The sequence below is a fragment of the Mastigoproctus giganteus genome, chromosome 10 (genome assembly GCF_048544385.1).
Source record: "Mastigoproctus giganteus isolate SK-2022 chromosome 10, ASM4854438v1, whole genome shotgun sequence".
In the NCBI taxonomy this organism is placed as follows: Eukaryota; Metazoa; Arthropoda; class Arachnida; order Uropygi; family Thelyphonidae; genus Mastigoproctus; species Mastigoproctus giganteus.
Window position 1 is genome coordinate 181,279,520 of NC_143584.1, and position 19,924 is coordinate 181,299,443.

At 37.1% G+C, this 19,924-nt stretch overlaps 1 protein-coding gene across 1 annotated transcript in view; it reads right to left on the reverse strand.

The window, feature by feature from the left end:
- Positions 1 to 19,924, reverse strand: part of LOC150079591 (cation-dependent mannose-6-phosphate receptor-like) — a 100,673-nt gene that overhangs the window by 9,437 nt on the left and 71,312 nt on the right. Inside the window, exon 6 of the mRNA XM_090383561.1 lies at positions 3,320 to 3,446. Coding sequence (XP_090239687.1) covers positions 3,320 to 3,446 — 127 coding nt within the window. The remainder of the gene's footprint in view (positions 1 to 3,319; positions 3,447 to 19,924) is intronic.

The window sequence follows — 19,924 nt, forward strand, 5'->3', positions numbered from 1 at the left end:
GTTACTAGAAAATGGAAGCCAGCTGGAGTTGTGAACATTAAAATCACCAATTAAAATTACCTCACTGCTAGGAAAGTTGGATTGAAGAAAGTCATATTTCAAAGAGAGGAAGTCAAAGTTCCAAGTGATTAGTGGAGTTGGGAAAATGATAGAGGCAACAGATGAACTTGGCAGAATGGGGTAGAGAGATTAAGCCACAGAAGATCAAAAAGAGGAGATTCCAAATGACTAATTCTCTGATAGGGAATATCAGAGCGGACATATGTATGCAGAAATACCTACCATCTTAAAAGCAAAGGGAATCATATAGCAAGTAATTAGGTCAACTGAGATGTGCAGTGATTGAATAAACTGTTAATTGGGATACTGTCAGAAAAAGTATGTGGGGTTTGGCAAATTGTACATGGAAATAGACATCATTGAGATTGAAACGAGACCAAGTATATTTGTGAAATGAACAGGGAAGTGTTGGAAAGGTTTAGATCTTTTAGCAGATAAGTTAGTTCTATTAGTTGACTCTTTATGATGTATTCAGTAGTTAGAAAAGGTAGATAGGGCATGTTGTATGAAGTACTGAAGTTTTTGGATAAGGCATATACACAGCAAGAATACACCCAGCTCCTTGACATAACATGGCCTTGACAATGCCCCTACATACACACTAATCGAACTCCCTCCAGTCACTACTTGGCAGAACAGAGGCAGCGAGATTATACACTAACTAATCAAGAAGCCTTATAGAGAGAGTTGCTAGATAGTCCAGAGGACTATCTAGCAACAGGCCTGCAAACACCACCGTTTTAGAGCTGTACCCTCAAAATGTAAGGAAGATTGGATCTTGCCATTATGCTTATCACAACCTAAAAATACATCACTCATACCATACGATGAAAGAGATGGGGGGTTGCTGGAGCTTTGCTCTGGAGATTAACGTGGGTTCTACCACTTCAAGCCTCCAATAAGCAAAGTGGTGTTATTGCGCCAGTTGATGAGAGTCATTGCTATTCTTAGCTTCAAATAATTAAAAAAAACTGCACAATTCCATGACTTATAAACTCAAACAACTCATAAAAATACCCCAAGGAAAAAACTCTGAAAATCCTCACAAGTACAACAGTGCCATATAAGCACTCCTGAGAAGACAATTACAAGTACCTCTAATGTTCACCAATGTATATTCTCAGAAAGAAAAAAAAAAAAAAAAAAACATACATTTACAACAAATACAGTTAATAAAATATTTTACAAACAATAATAATGCACTAATAAATATAAAATATAATAAATTTACATAAGTCCCTAAACTATGTCCATCCTCAATTACAAGAATTGAGGATACATGACACAAACAGATTCATTAATAAATTTTTACAGATACAAAAAGACACATTATATATGTTGTGTGTGCACAAGTGCATGGATGCATATCAACATAATAAGATCCTACATCCTTTCCACAACAGGGATTCTGTTGGGTGTAAATAAATAAATCAATTTTTCATACCAAAGACTGCTTGGACAGGATCACTATATATATTGTTAACTACGGCACAATTACACTTGCTGGATATGAATGCCATGGAACATGCAAATTTTCAACTGGAAAAGTTGTGTGGCAGCCTCACACATATCAAGGTATACATAATATTATGTCCAATAAGCAATGAGATGTGTGTGTCTGGCCTAGATTAAAATTTCTTTGCAACTGAAATGGTGATCATTTAAAGTCTTTAAGATAGAAAATAAATCTTCTTCTAGATGCCTGATTTTCAGACATTTAGAGGAGTGTATATTTATATTGCTACATTTCTTCTAGAGGTTTCATGCATTTGAGGATTTTGAATTAATGTTTTTTTTTTTTTTTTGTGTGTGTTTACATATTTTACTTATTCTAGAAATTATGTAGATATTTAGGTAAATTATCACTGCATTCTTTATGGCATATTTTTTTTCTTAGTAGAAAATACACACATACACACACACCTAATTCAAGATTTTCCACATTTATTTAGCTAGTAAAGACTGAATTGAAAATTCTTTAATGTTATTAAAGTAAAACTCAAAAAATTAATATACAGGAAGTTCCAGACTTTACAAGTTAATTCGTTCCTAGCGTGCACTCGTAAAGCGGGAATTTATTTCCCACAGACATACTGTTAAAAATAGGGGTTATGTTCTCAACAATGAAATTAGTTAGCCAATTAGTTTGTTTAAACAATGATTGATTTATCCAAAAAAATGAAAACAGCCTATAAAATCAAGCAAATTATAATAATAAAGAAATTATTTATGACTTGCAAATGTTAAAGAATATTTATTCTTCATCATCATCGACCAGTGCATACTTGTTGAACACTCATTATTAGCTCAGCACTCGTTGGTTTGTTGCACAAGGAGTAGTCTTCTTCAGAAATACTTCAAGAGACGTTTATTTCTTTCCAATATAATCTTCTCTTTTCTTTTTAAATTTCAATAGCATGCATAAGCATTTTTTAACAGCATGCACAAATTGCAACTAACACAATTTGCACTGAATAACAAGTTTTCAAAGCTTAAAAAAAAAAAAAAAAATTATGTTTTTTATGATTGAAGATTTCAGTAATGGGGAAACACATTTCACCATAATAACATTAAAAACCACACAAACCAACTATCAGTATTTTTGCAAATGCAAAAATGTGGAGTTTACTACCCGTTTATAATTGCTTGCAGTAACAGAAAAGCCCAATAAACCGGAAAGTGCAAATTTTTTTATTGTTTTATGGTCGTGACCTCCAGAAATGTGCTTTAGAAAAATATCACAAAGCTATTCAAAATTGGTTCTTATAACAGAACATATAACAATGAAAGTGTAGTGCATTTTAATGTTTTGAATTGGTAACTAGTACAATTTACACTATAAAAATGACCTTTCAGAGTTATATAACAAAAATTTCAACTTCGAGGTTGAGGAACGAATTACCAAAAAACAGTGTGTTATTGTATTAATATCGTAAAGCGGGGTACGCTGTACTGTATAGCTATGCACGTAGTTTGAAATGCGATATTTATGAATGTTTAACATTCGGTTTTTTTTTTTTTTTTTTTTTTTGAATAATTTAATGTTCATATTTTTGATTTTGTTGTTACTTGAAAAAAAAAAAAATACTCGTAAACCTGGGAATTCGTAAAGTGAAAACTCAAAGCAGGAACTGTCTGTATATATAATGTGTTTTTTACATTTATCAGTATGATATAATTCACAAATAACTATATTTGGCGAGTGAGTAGTTCACATCACGTAGCATGTACACTAATTTATAAGAAAATATAAACATACCCTAACAAGTAATGGAAGGTCCAGCCAAAAGTCATAATGAGGTATTAATTCCTTTCCTGAAGCTCCTCTTACTATCTTTAAATACAGCATGCCTCCACATAGGTAAATCAGCACAATCACAAAAAAGCTTACAAAAAAAAAAAAAAAACACCATTATTTATCAACTACAAAACCCATAATAGCAACAATTTTTTGTCACTATTATGGGCTTTATAGTTACGAACTACAAATTTTGCACTACTTTTGCAAAGCAAAACATATACTTCACCAAATTTATTAACTTTTTTGCACATTTCTTATGATCAAATTAATAGGCATTATATATAATGCTACTATGAACAAGAAACAGATAACAATTTATTGGTCTGAAAATACATTCATAGCTATAAAGAATAATAGATATTTTATTGCATCCAAATGCTATTTTAATAACAGAAAACAGTAGGTGATAATGTACAAAGCAGCTAGGGAGGCTGCTTTATATTATATTCTCCCTCTCTTTTTTTCCCAGAGGGTGGGGGTGAGGAATTATTTAATTAAATTACTTTACCTATGATACTATACATACTAAAAAATAATTTACAGCCTCTTTTTTGGATCCATAGCTATGAGAGAGTTTATAAGGCCAGAAATGTTTAAATACACTGTATTAGCTTTGCATTAGCAACTGCTACTTGATACCTCATGGGGCCATCTTATGGCCATAAACACCTTGGCATAAACTCCACAAGGTGTTGCAGGGTTCCTGTGGTAGTGCTACCCATGCATTGTACAATGTATCCAGTAACACCTGCACATTGTCAGGTGGATGGTCATAGCAGTGAATGTCCTTTTCCAGTAGGTCCCAAACATGCTCAAACTGGGTTGAGATCGGATGAGTTGGGCAACCATGGGAGGATTCATTATCATTTTCCTGAAATCAGTCAGTAACCAGCTGGTGCTTGTGGCATGGTGCACTGTCTTGCTGATAAATGCTGGAGTTGTCTGGATATGCTGTAATCACAAAGGTGTGTACCTAGTCAACAACGATAAACAGGTAGACATTCCATCAAGCTGTTGACTAATGTGATCAGAGGACCCAGGGCATGCCATGAAAACAGTTCCCAAACCATAACACCATGCTGATAGAGCTACAAACATGATTCATCAGACCAGGCAACAGATTTTCACATGTCAGTGGCCCAGTGTTGGTACTGATATGTCCATGTAAGGTGCAGTTTCTTGTTTCACAATGAGCATGGGCATCCACAATAGCCATTTACTGCAACTGTCCATATGAGCTAATAACCAAGGCATAGTTCATGTGGATATTGGTCTTGACATTCCTATGTTATAATGTGTGGATAGCTGGGACACTATGTAGTGTCACTGCTGCTGCTATGTTACAAGATGACACACACACACACACACACACACACACACACACACACACACACACACACACACACACACACACACACACACAATGAGCATTGACCACATGTGGTTATCCCACATGCAACATTTGTCTGGTTGTTCAACCACTGTTGAGTCAGTCTCAGTAGACTAGTGACACTACAGAATGGGAGCACTTAACCATGTTGGCTGTTGTTAAGATACAGGCCTACATGCCTTGCTCCCACAATCATTCCATGTTTGAAGTCAGAAAGATCTCAACATCGATCCATTCTTACTCACGAACACTCAAAAACTGATTTCCACGTGTAAAAAAAAAAATCTTATATCAGCCATTCCTGACACTGAGCCTACACTAGTGTCACACTAGTGTCACTACAGAATGGGAGCACTTAACCATGTTGGCTGTTGTTAAGATACAGGCCTACATGCCTTGCTCCCACAATCATTCCATGTTTGAAGTCAGAAAGATCTCAACATCGACCCATTCTTACTCACGAACACTCAAAAACTGATTTCCACGTGTAAAAAAAAAAATCTTATATCAGCCATTCCTGACACTGAGCCTACACTAGTGTCACAGCCCACTCCATTCCTACACAAGGGAGTGTTGCTAATGCAAAGCCATCTCAATATACATAAAATAACAGATTACATAATGCTACATCTCTGCCCTTGAGCATTGCTATGGACATTCTTCAGTAAAACGTTATGGCTGCCACTTTGAAATCTAAAATGCTGATGGAGCTAAATTCAAATCCAACTTGAGTTAAAAGTGCACTGAATTTCAGCAGTTATTCAGGGACAACTAAATACTCTGCTTACACCTTCATGCTGATGAGACAGTAATGCTGGGTATAACTACCATGTGATCTACAACTATTATGAATTACGAGTGTAACTGAAATGAAGATAACCATCCAGGTAAAAACCAATGTAAGTAGGGGGATCAAATTGTGGCATTCATACCACAAAGTCAACCTTCCATGGCACTAAGAAATACTAGATGATAGATGAGTCATCACCCAGTGCAATATCACTACTTTGTTTAATGGAGGTTCCAACTGCTATCAAACCATGTTTGGCTTCCAAGGCAAAACTCCAGAATTTCTACATCTTTTCTATATGCAGTGCAACTTATGCCTTTTGTGACACAAAACACAGTGCCACAAGGGATTCCTTTTGTATGCACAGAGAGAGAGAGAGAGCACAAAAAGTATGTGTAAATTCAGCATTTTGTTGGACAAGAATGGCTGCCAGAAGAAAGGAGTTGATGCTTGTAAGGAATTAATCAGGGGATTCATCAGGCTCTCTGGTGTCCAACTCAATGCTAAAAACTTGTCTAATATATCTACAGGGAGGAAACACTGGGGATAGGAGATGCTGGTTCAACAAGAAATAGTGAAATAGTAATTCTGGTAAACTCAACTGTCAGAGAAACAGGAAATATACCGCATAATGAGGATAAATGGAACAGGAAATGTCCCATTCAACTCAACTCACTCAATTCAATTCACTAACTAACTCAACTGTCAGCGAAACAGGAAATTTACTGCATAATAAGGATAAATGGAACAGGACCAGGAAATGTTTGGTGGGAGGGTTATGGTTGATAGCCCTCCCACCAAAGAACAATTACCATCTTTTAAGGAAACAAAAGATAATAATAATACATTCAGGTAATAATAATATTAAACACAGAATAAGTCAAGTCAGAATGTAGATGCAAAAAGGTCTCAAATTTTGCTCAGTCGTGGCAAAAGGAAATTATGTCCCAAGCCTTGAATACTAATGCTAGGAGCATAGTTAATAAATCTGATGAATTTTAGGGACTGGTTAAGTCAACAAATGCAGATATTACAGAGATATCAGAAACACAGTGCTATGTCCCATTATGTCCCAAGCCTTGAATACTAATGCTAGGAGCATAGTTAATAAATCTGATGAATTTTAGGGACTGGTTAAGTCAACAAATGCAGATATTACAGAGATATCAGAAACACAGTGCTAAACATGGATAGGTGCACAAAGAGTATTCTTATCAAGAGAGACTTGAGTTTGTAAGCTGCAATGTTTAGAAAACAGATATCTACAATGTGATGTGATCTAGGTATTTTAAGCCTTGAAAGGGTTGAGTAAACTAAATGCTGAGAGAATTTTTATGCTTAATCAAATGACAAGCACACACAAAGGGGGCATAAATTTAAACTTCAAGGAGATAATGCTAGACTGGATGACTGAAACTTTTCCTTTAATCAAAGGCTGATTGACTACTGGAATAAACACTCGCCTACTCTTCTAGAGGTTGGGAATTTATCTAAATCCAAGGAGGGATTGGACAGATGCTTAAAAGAAATGTGCAAATGAAAGGAGGAACGGTGAAACTGCTTACTTTATTTTATAAATTTAATTGAAATTTGATTTATTTTTTGGCAAGTTCTACATAAGCTTGTCTGCTTACATCATTTTGTAGACACTAATACCATATACTAATATACTAGATGCAGAATTTGAATATGGCAAATATATACAGGAAGGATAGATATGACAAAAGGCGAGAAGTTTAATAGCATTTAATTGCCAAACCTGTGTTTGGCAATTAAATGCTATTAAACTTCTCTAGATTCAAGATAAGGATATCTAGAAGATAATTACACTGAACCAGTATGGTATGATTTAAGAATCAGGAAAACAAAATTGAGATGAAGAATATGTTACAGAACAAATGACTGTGGTGAGTATAATGAAAAAGTGGACCAAATCAGAATGTCTACTGACATTCTGAAGTTCCTCATTAACACAGGGAACTTCAGTTTTCCAGAGAATGAGTGGAACAAGCACATTGGTCACTCAACTAGTAGCTGAGCACTGTCTGGAATTTTTGGAAGACTGCTTTCTAAATCAACATGTCGCAAACGACACAAGGGGAAAGATGTATTCTTAATCTTGGTTTAAAGGTTCATTAAGAATCTTCAAATAAAGCAACTACTGGCAAGCAGTGAACAATGTATTAATCTGAGATCTATTTAAAGAAATAACTGATATATACAGTAAACCCCCGCTATTCGCGGTATCTGTATTCGCGGTTTCGCGATCGCCGATTTAATATAAAATGAAACCTAAAAAAATGTGAATTTTAAAACGCCGTGAATATTTTCCGGCATAAAAAACATGGGTGTGGCTAAAATTATCTTCACCGGTCAAAACAGCGCTCAGTGGGTGGGGGTAGAGGGGTGAAAAAAATCGCGAGCGTGGATGTTTGCTCGCTAATCCTTGTTCAGTACAGTATGTGTTAGTCATGGAAGGTTTCGTCGTTTGATTTTAATTTATATGTTTATAAATTGAATAAATTTATCAATTTATAAATTGATATGCTTACAAAAATGATAACTCTACCGTTTTGCAGTGTAAAACAGACTTTTTCGAGTGCGTTAACGGAAGAAAGTGACTTTATTGTGGTCAAGTTCTTTCTAACCCCTACAAAAATATGGCTACGAATAAAAAGAGAAATGTGAAAATATCAAAGAAGGTGATGACACTAGCGAATAAAATTGAGTTATTAGACGAAATTTCTAAAGGTGAAAGTGTCTCCTCAGTGGCAAAACATTATAAAATCAATGAGTCAACGGTACGATCAAACAAGAAATCGGAAGAAAAAATCTGCCGTAGTGTCCGTGAAACCGCGCTAATTGCTTCAAAAATTTGCTCTGTAACTCGTGATGTTAAATTTAAAAAAAATGGAAAACCTTGAAATCTGTGGATAGAAGACCGAATTCAAAATAAAATAAAATTCCGTTAAGTTCACTCATCATTCGTGAAAAGGCAAAACTTCTTTATCAACACTTTAGCGAAACTGGTGATAGCACTGGCGGGATGTTTTTTTTTGCTAGCAAAGGCGCTGATTTGAAAGATTTGTTTGAAATTTCTAATAAATATTACATTTAATATTAAATTGTTTCTTATTTTCATTTCGATGCCATATGCTTGCATTTCACTATGTACTGTCATGTACAGTCATATTATGAAGGTACATATAATACATACATAGACAAAATTTTAGACTAGTTTTTCTTATATATTTCGTACTTTGGAACGGAACCCCTTTATTACTATGGGAGCCATAACTCAGTATTCGCGTTTTCGGTATTCGCAACATTTCTCAGGAACGTAACCCCCGCGAATAGTGAGGGTTTACTGTATATTATATTAGATTTATGGACAGCCTTTAGTTCTGTGAAAATTGGCAATTAAATATTAAAATAGAAATAACTACTGTAAAAGGAAAGGTTTTTGTTTCCACAAAAGCAATTACAATGGTTTCAGGTAGCTAAGTTCTTTTCAGGCCTCCATAGCCGAGTGGTCAGGAGCGGGAGTCCAGTAGCACACGCTCTTTGAGTAGACTGGGGTTCAAGCCCCTGATTGCTGAATATGGTCGATCTGCCAACCCGCAATGGACCAGCGTGGCAGATTATAGTCCATATCCCTCAGCATGAATTGTTGAGGAGGCTTCTATCCTGCAGTGGGTTGATAATGGCTGCACTTTACTTTTTTTTTTTTTTTTTTTAGTTCTTTTCAGTGGAATCAAGTGATTATTTTAACAAATACAAATGATAATTGGGAAATGTTTAAGTAGTTTATTCGGGAAGCAACTAAGTTTTTTATAATGAAAGGTACTGTCCAAGGCACACAGGGTTCTGTGTTGGAAATATATCATTGGAATTCCAATGATATATAAGATATTTATTTCAGTTTTCAGGTATAGAAACCTCATTGTAGAAAGACAACAAATTATTGAGGATACCTTAAAGGTTCAGGGAAACTGCTAGTTTGGGGGACAAGGGTAATATAGATATGCATTTATCTGATATTGGTTAAAAGTAATGCTTGCACATACCTCAAGAGTTCTTGTTTGTTACTGCAACAGAACAGAACAGAAATGTTTCAAACGAGGGGTTAGCTAATGCCAGGATAGTTAACTATACAAGAACACTAAGTCTTAATTGTTTATACAGTATTGGCAAAAGTGTCATCAATAAAATAAGTGAATTTGAACTGCTGGTTAGGACAAGTAATGCTGACATAATAGGGCTTATGGAAACCTGGAGATGAGGGATGAGTTTCAGTACGGTATATATAATGTATTTAGGAAGGATAGAAGGGGTGATGGGGTCATGCTTCTTATCAAAAGCAGCCTGAGCACGATAAAGCTTTCCTGGATTTAGATGTTTCACATGCTAATATAGAATCTGCATGGTGTGAGACAGTTGGAAGCAAAGATATAATGAGTGGGAGTACTCTACAGCCAGGTTATTGGAAAGATTATGATGACAGCCTCTACATGTAAATGGAATGGGCAAGTAAGCGTGAATGTCTTATTATGGGTGATTTTAATTTACCTCTAATTGATTGGAGCAAATGAGAAGGAAACTCCACATGGGGGACAAACTTTTTAAATCAACTAGATGATTTTTATTTGTACCAATATGTCAAGGAAAGTACATTGGAAAAGAATATTCTAGACCTCACCATCACCCGTGAACCAGATGACATAATAGGGCTGACAGTACAGAACCAGTAGTGATCACAGAGTTCTATGGTGAAAGATGAAGAGAGAGAGATAGCAGTAGTTAAAGGCAAAGGAATGGGTTATAATTTCAGAAAAGGAAATTACGATACCTTAAGGTGCTACGCAGCATCTATTAACTGGGCAGATATCGCACAGATAGCGAATACAATTTAATCTTTAAAACATTACACAGAAGCCTTGAATGAGTATATACCATTAAAAAAAAAAAAAAAAAAATACTCCACGAGGACTCCAAGTTGGATGAATAATGAAGTTACCAGATTACTTAAGCAGAAAGACGGCATGGAAAAGTTACAGAGCAATAAAAAGTACTGAAGCCTATAACAGCTACAAAGTGATCTGTAATAGTGCCACAGAAAAGGTTAGGCTGGCAAAGGCAGATTATGAGAAATTGCTGACAAAGGGTAAAGATAAGGAATTCTTCACATATATAAATGCAAAGAAGTGAAGGACAAACCAGATCGCACCCTTATGTAATGGGCATGGGATAGCATTAGATACCCCCAGCTGATGTTGCAAACAAACTCAATAGTTACTTTGCATCTATATTTACAGAAGAAAAACTATGTCAGAGAGAAATTATGGGAGTGAAGCTGAAAAATATGTATAATTAATGATATTGAAATCACATGATTATTTAATGAAAAACATTTGAGCCTATAGGCCAGTAAGACTCCTGGGGATGATGGCATATACCCTGTAATCTTAAGGTAGGTGGCAAGTGAGTGCATTGGACCATTGAGGCTAATTATGAGAGCATCACTGGACTCGGGAGTGATTCTGATGGATTGGAAAAGTGCCAATGCATCTCCAATACATAAGGGCAGTTCTAAGAGTGAAGTGGGAAATTACCAACCGGTCAGTCTAACTTCAGTAGTAGGGAAAATCATGGAGGCAATGATCAAGGGTGGAATTCAGGATCATTTAGATAGAAATGGAATTCTGAAGGATACTCAGCCTGATTTTGTAAAGGGAAAATCATGTTTAACAAATCTTGTTAGCTATGCGTGGCTGCATAAGTACACGTGCCTTGAGTGACTAGGGTTCAAGCCCGTAACTGCTGAATACGGTGCTGTTTCTTAAAAAGTAAGAGATTACCTCAATCTTTTTTGTGGAATGCTTCCAGTTAATTCTCTCTCATATGTGACAAATCAAATAAGATGAAAAAATTGGGGGAAAAAAAAAAAAACCGAATTAATGAATTCCCACACTCAGAGATACGGCCAAATCCGATGCGCAACGGAACCGAAACCCGAGTGCTGCAACCCGATCCCGAAACGCATCAAACCACCGCAGCAAGACCATAAGTGCGAGTAAAAAGTAATCTCTTACTTTTTAATATACTAAAATCGTGGAGGTTATTGAGCCCTGTAGCTCTGATTTTTTACTAATTCTTACTGGTGCTGCTTCTTGTATTCTGTCTATCTTGTGAACTCCTCTGACCATTTAGTCATCCCAGAGTAAGCAGAAAATTTATTTATTTATTATTTTGACAGGATCACTCATAAGCTGGATTTAGGGAATAATTTCGACATTGTTTATTTGGATTTCAGCAAAGCATTGGACTCAGTCCCACATGCACAGTTACTTTATAAGCTTTTTTTTTTGTTTTTTGTTTTGGTAGTTGTTGGCGCATCAGCTTCTGTGGCCATATTGCACCTCCCAAGGTTTTTGCAGTACTTTGATCCAAGCCCGAGGCGGGAATCGAATCCGCGACCTTTGGGTTGCCGGGCAGGTACTTTACCCACTCAGCCTCTTTATAAGCTGGAACAAGGTTGGAATCACAGGGAAAATCCTTAAATGGATAATTTCAGGGCAGGAGACAGAGGACTGATGTAAGAAGTGGGGTTCCTCAAGGATCAGTATTAGGACCACTGTTCTTTTTGATTTTCATAAATGACATCGATGAAGGGATAGAGGGCGTGATGTCTAAATTTGCAGATGATGTAAAGATTAGTAGCGTAGTTAATGATCACTGGCAAGCAGAGCTTCTTCAGAGTGACCTAGATAGACTTCAGGGATGGTCAGAAAAATGGCAGCTATGTTTAATCCAGCAAAGAAGGGGTCACCTGAGGAACAGTAACCCCAAAATAACTTATATACTTGGTCGAGTCAAACTAAAGCCAGTAGTGGAGGAAAGGAACTTGAGTGTTACAATATGGCCAGACATGGAGTTCTCCGAGCATTGTAGACAGGTTGCAAGGAAGGCCCGTGGTGTCCTATCAATGTTTACATTTGCTAGTAGAGATAAGGACGTCATAATCCCATTATATAACACTACCGTTAGACCACACTTGGAATGCTGTGTTCAAGTATGAAGACTGCACCTAAAGAAAAACAATGAGCTTCTTGAAAGAGTCCAAAGATGGGTAACTCACCTGGTGAGATCGGGAAAAGGGCATCCAAATGAAGAAAGACTTCAAATATGTGGGTTGCAGAGCTTGGAAACTAGCCACCTTAGAGGAGACTTGATTGAGGTGTTTAAGGCTCTGTGAGGCATAAGTAAAATGAACGAGCATGAAATTTTCACGGTTATAAATGATTCTAGAAGTAGGGGCAATAGATTGAAGTTATGAGGGGGGGAGGTGTTTAGATTGGATTGCAGGAAGTGTTATTTTAGCCAGTGAGTTATAAGTTACTAGAATAAGTTAGATTGGTAGAAGCTGACAGTTTGGGAAAATTCAAAGGACAGCTGGATAGTTACGAACAGGAGGGAAATGCACAGGTTGTCTATTTTCTTTTCTTTTAGTTATTTTTTTAAATTTTCTTATTATTTTATTCTTTTATTTATTTTTATTTTTTTTTTTTTGGCTGGTACAGCATAAGCCATAGGCTTCCTTGCACCATGTGGCCATTGCTAATACTGAATACTAAAAATACTAATAACAGATGACAATGACACATTGAGTACCAATGGATATTCTTATAGATGGAAACTTCAAATGTGTGGGCTGAAAAGTGTTTTAACCAGAAACCTGCAGAGATATTTAAGGCTTTAAAAGAATTAAGAAAACCTGCCTGAATAAAGGCACCTCTCTGCATTATAGGCTTAAACAGGTTTATTTTCTGAAATGGGCAACTACAAGAATGACTAGAAATAATGTTTCAACTTTAGAATAAATACACAACCAAACACATCAGGCTGTTCTTTCCAGCCCTTCCTCAGTGGCTCAAAATTAACAAGAATTTATATAATACTACATAATAATGAAAAATTTCATATTTTGCAGATGCCGAATAAATTTAACACCAGACACATCCCCCTCTCTCTCTCACAGATAATTCAGACAAAGAGATTCAAATTAAGGAAAGATAAAAACTGTAAGCTACATATATGGAAATTTGCTTTTAGTCACAGACAGAATTATCAGTTTTTAAAACTAGCTACCAACTAACTTTATAGAATCAGAAAACTAATGCAGATTTAAAGAATGGGTGATTATATACTTTTATCTGGAAGAAGTAGATAAATTATAAAGATAGGCAAGACTATATTAATTTTTTATAGTCAGATTTTTTGTAATTTTAATAAAATACCAATAAGAGCAACAGCAGAATTATGCGTATTTCCACACATAATCACGTATTTTAATGAATAATGAACTAGCAAAAGTTTAATGTAATATTTTATATCTGGTAAGTGAACACAGTTTACTTTTATGCAATGTATACTATGTGTAATGTTTTGACTAATTGCTTTAAGTTTTTTGACTGGCTCCCATAATACAAATCATAAACCACAAGTTAATGTTGATTTTATAATGATTATGTAGTCTAATCTAGATTTAAGATACTTGAATTGTTAGTTATTGTCTGACATAAGCAACAGTATCCCCAACTGAATATACTAAATATTAGATTAACGACAGAATTTTCAGAGGTCTTGAATTGGAAACATGCAACTTTCAGCCAGAAAATCTGATAATAATGGCTATTCAAGGATATTCTCAGCAACCCAATTGATCATTCTGGGAACGAGGTTGCCGGTGCGGACGTGCCTTTCTGCTGCTCTTCGAACAGAGAAGTTTTTTCTGATTTATTTTCTGCTTTATTAGTTTAAATTGACATATTAACTTATCTTCTAGAGTAGCTTTATATTCCTATTACGGTACTTAAGTTTAAAGTAACTTAGATAGAGATTTTGTAGGTATTACTTAGTATCGGAAAGGGTATCAAATACACGTGTTTACCGTTCGTAATATCCGCCATTGTTAAGGGAAAATTAATCAGTAAAATCTATTAATCTTGTCGAACTTCATTGGCAATTAAATTGTACTTTTAACTATACATATAACCACTTAGGTTACGTAACATAAATAATTAGTAAAAACAAATAATTACATAACTTGATACGAAAGTTATATAAAGGGATTTCGTAGATAACACTCGTTACTGAAACGTAAATATTTCGTAGATAACACTCGTTACTGAAACGTAAATATTCCGTAGATAACACTCGTTACTGAAACGTAAATATTCCGTAGATAACACTCGTTACTGAAACATAAATATAGCGTTATAACTGTGTTTGGATACAAGTTTAGGATTTAATTTTGTACAGAAATTGAAATTTTATTGAAAGTAAATCTAAATCATGACTCAAACCAGAGCAGCAAAGCAAAGGGCTCAAGCTAATGGGAATTCTGTGGCCCAGGGGAGAATTGAGGGGTGCAGTTGTCCTCTGAATCACAGCCTTGTAAGATGCACTATTTGCTTGATGTTTGCGGAGCAGTCAAGTATGGGACATGATACTGCCATGGGGGATGTCTTTGTGTGTGTGTGCGATGCAAGGAGTGTAAGGAGATAAGGCGACAACTCAGCGTTGTTATGGGCCTATATGAGAGCTTGAAGGACAGGGTGGATGCCCTCGAAGGATTACAAGTGAGGGGCCCATCAAGCTCTCAGCTGCCCACACCAATGCCAGAGCTTGCAATTGGTCATCGCGCAACACAGCGGCAACCCCCAAGGCAGAATGCGCTGGTCCCAAAGGAACTAGTAGTTGTTGGTGACTCTATTGTCAGGGAAACGGGAAACATGCTTTGTAAAAAGGATAGGTGGAACAGGACCAGGGTATGTCTGCCAGGGGCAAAAGTTGATGACGTTGTAGAGCGGATATCATCTTTTAAGGGCACAAAAGGTGATATAGTTGTACACGTTGGCACTAATGACATTAAGAGTAGGAGACCGGCAGAATTACTTGACAAGTACAGGTCACTGATGAAAAAAAGCCGTGAATTAGGGTTGAAATTGAAAGTGTCTGCAATTCTGCCCAGACACGATAGGAGGGAGTATATGATGAGAGCCCTGTCAATCAATTCGGCCCTGGAAAGATTGTGCAGGGCTCAAGGGGTAGAATTTTTTTCAGCCTGGTCTGTACTTGTTAACAGGAGAGACTGCTTCTACAGGGATGGAATACACTTAAATAGGAAGGGTGCAAGAATGTTTGCTGATGCTATCGAGGCAATGTTAGGTGGGTCGGAAAACTGCTAGATTGGGGGATACAAGGACTAATAGATTAACAGTAGCCACTGGCAGAGGTGAAAGTGATTCTTGCACTGCTTCTATTGGAATGAGCCGCAGCCTGGAAAATAAGATGCAGGATATTTCAGAGACTGCTGGGAATCATTGGTGTACAAGTAAACACATGGGTTGTGTTAGGGTAGCTAAGAAAAAGAACAGGTGCATGTATACTTGTGTGTACACCAATGCTAGGAGTTTAGTAAATAAATTTGATGAATTTGAGGTATTGCTCAAAACATCAAAGGCAGATATTGTGGGGATTTCAGAGACGTGGTGTCACACAGATATAAGGAATGCAGAACTGCAATTTGGGGAGTACAATGTCTACAGAAAGGATAGACAGGATAGGAAGGGAGGAGGGGTTATGCTATTAGTTAAAAAACACAAAATCCAAGGAAGTGAAGCCAGTCGACATCGCTGGACAGTGCAGTGTCGAGTCAGTTTGGTGTGACATAAGCATTGGGAGATCAAAATTGAGAGTAGGAGTGTGCTATAGGCCTAATGACTCTGATGAGTATAATAAGAAACTGTTCGGAAAAATAGAGTGGGCCAGTAAATCAGAGAGTCTTATAATGGGGGATTTTAATTTCCCAGATATTGACTGGAATTTGGGGGCTGGTCACTCACACAGTAGCAAGGCTTTTGTGGATTTATTGGATGATTGTTTTCTACATCAGCATGTTCGGGAGGCAACTAGAGGGAGTAATACTCTGGATTTGATTATCAGTAGTGATTCTTCATGCATTAAGAATCTGCAGATAAATGAACTGCTTGGTGGCAGTGATCACAGTGTGCTGAAGTGGGAGTTACTCAAAGAGGTAACTACCATTAGGGGTAAAGGGAAGGGGTATTGCTTTCGTAAAGGCGACTACAATGGACTGAGACAGTATTTAAATTCTATACAGTGGGATCAACTGATGATATTGCCAACAGCAAATTCAAAATGGGAAGCATTCAAAGAACTTATCGTGGAAGCTACTAGGCTTTACATACCAACTAAGAAATATTGTTCAAGGTTTAGGCCAAAATGGTTGTCAGATGAACTAATGAGGCATATGGCAGAGAAGAAAAATGCATGGGATACATACAAATTAACACGTGACACAGACGCCTATGATAGATACAAGTTGATCTGTAACCAAGTTACAAAGGAGGTTAGGCAGGCGAAGGCAGATTACGAGAGATCCTTGGCAAGGGATGCAAAGAAAAACAGCAAAGAGTTCTTTACTTATGTAAACTCTAGAAGGAAGGGGATGAATCAGATTGGTCCACTTGAGATCGATGGGTCAACTGTTGATGACCCTGCTCAGGTAGCTAACAAACTAAATGAATATTTTGCATCGACATTCACACATGAGGAGTTATTCAGCGAGGGGAATGCCAGAGGTGTATTCAACCCTAGCAGTAAGCTAGAGAATCTTGTAATAACTGAGAGCAAAGTGGAGGAGGAGAAATTGTTGAAGATAAACACAAGAAAGGCACCTGGGGTGGATGGGATCTATCCAGTTATATTAAAGGAGGCAGCAAAGGAGGTAAGCAAACCCTTAGCCATAATTATGAGAGCTTCCTTGGACTCAGGGGAGGTACCCATGGACTGGAGATGTGCAAATGTGACCCCAATTCACAAAGGGGGATCAAAGGCTGACACAAGTAATTATAGACCTGTGAGTTTAACTTCTGTTCCCGGAAAATTAATGGAGGCACTGGTGAAAGAAGCACTGCAGGATCATCTAGACAAGACTTCAGTTATAGCTAGGACACAGCATGGTTTTATTAAGGGTAAGTCTTGCCTGACCAATTTGATTGGATACTATGATGCAGTCACAAAAGAACTGGATGCAGGGAATAACTTTGATGTTATATACTTGGATCTTAGAAAGGCTTTTGATACTGTTGCACATGGAAGACTGCTGCACAAATTGGAGCAGTGTGGCATTGGAGGCAAATTGCTGCTATGGATAAATGGGTGGTTGAGGGGGAGAAGACAGAGAGTGGTAATCAATGGACACTGCTCATTGTGGACTAATGTTATTAGTGGAGTCCCTCAGGGTTCAGTATTGGGTCCTTTATTGTTTTCTGTATTTATAAATGATATTGATGATGGTATATCAGGCTTAATGTCCAAGTTTGCAGACGATACGAAGGTTGGCAGGGTTGTCAAGGACACTACTGACACTATGCTGCTGCAACAGGATTTGGAAAGGTTGAGCAGATGGGCTTCGAGGTGGCAAATGAAGTTTAACATTGACAAATGTAAAGTACTACATATGGGAAACAGCAACCCCAGAGCAACGTATCAACTCTGTGGTACTACACTGACAGTGGTAGAGAATGAATGGGACCTGGGGGTGGTTGTGCAGTCAGATATGAAGTTCTCTGAGCAGTGCAGACGGGCTGCAAGAGTAGCTCATGGTGTATTGTCAATGATATATAGGAATATTTCTAGCAGGGATAAGGAGGTGATTATTCCCTTGTATAAGGCAATGGTCAGGCCACACCTAGAGTACTGTATACAGGCCTGGAGGCCTCATTTCAAGAAGGATGTAGAGCTGCTGGAACGAGTACAGAGAAGGGCAACTAGATTGGTGAATGGGACAAAGGGGTGCTCTTACGAAGAAAGGCTTAAGTTTTGCAAATTACAGTGTCTGGAAACTAGGCACCAGCGGGGTGATCTGATAGAGGTGTACAAAGCCTTGAATGGTTTGAGCATGCTCAATGCTGATGGGATTCTTCCTCTAGCTCAGAAAAATCACCTGAGAGGGCATAAATTCAAATTGAGGAAAGACAGATGTAGGATAGATGTGCGGAAATTTGCCTTTAGCCAGCGGGTGGTTGGTGGGTGGAACAGACTTCCATCCCTTGTCGTGGAAGTTGATAGCCTAAATAAGTTTAAGGCTCAGCTGGACAGGTATTTCGAACGAACAGAGGGGTGAAGTGGAAGTGGTTATTTTTATTTATTTATGTTACTTTTTTTTTTTTTTTTTTTTGGCTGATGCTGCATAAGCTTGCTTTCTTGCATCAAATGCCTCTACTAATGCTAATGCTAACCCTTTGCTGAGAATATCCGCGTCAGTGTCAACATGAAGACAACTCAAAAGCTCCTTGTTATAGCTCCTGATTTTGTGCTAATGAATGAAATGCCTTCTAAAGAAATGACAGCCCACACATAAAGGTGCAACTTCTGGAGGAATGGGATTCAGTATATCATATTTTAGTTTATTTCTTCCACTTCATCTTATTTAAAGCTATAAACCAAGCAGAACTGGAAGTAAGCTTTATCTAAATATTAGAAACGTTTGCTCTTTGAGCTATGTATAATATTACATTCTTGTGATAATCAGCAGGGTGCAGTCAGTTAATTGTGAGAGAATCCTTAGATTCAGGGGAAGTCCCCGCATTTTGGAGATGTGCAATTATATCCCCAATTCACAAAGGAGCATCAAAGAGTGACACAAGTTATTACAGGCTTGTTAGTTTAACTACTGTTCCAGAGAAATAATAGAATCACTGGTTAAAAAAAGTAATGCAGGATCATCCAGACAAGGCTGCAGTTATACTTCAGACACAGCATGGGTTTGTTAAGAGGAAATCTTGTCTGACCAATTTGATCGGATACTACAATGTGGTCACAAGGGAACTGGATGCAAAAAATAAATTTTGATATAATATACTTGGATTTTAGAAAAGCTTTTGATATTGTTGCACATAAAAGACTGCTGTACAAATTGGAGCAGTGGTAAGTGGCTGTTTTGAATAAAGGTATGACTGAGTGGGAGAAGAGAGCGTGGTATGGCACTGCTGTTTGTGGAATACAGCAGGCCCCCATTATAACATGGTTCGCTTTACACTAATTCGCTATAACGCTGTTCTTATATTATAACCTGTATCTGACTATAACGCTATCACAGATCACTATAACGCTCTTTTATAGATTGCATTTTTGGCATATTTAACGAAATAGTTTCATTTGATGGAGTCAATAGCTTGAAAATGGATAGCAAAACAGCATTAAAACGTTTCCCACACTGACTTGAGAACTTTTCCCACGCTCAGTGAAATTTTCTCGCACACTAATTTAATTGCAGTACAGTGACTTGTTACGT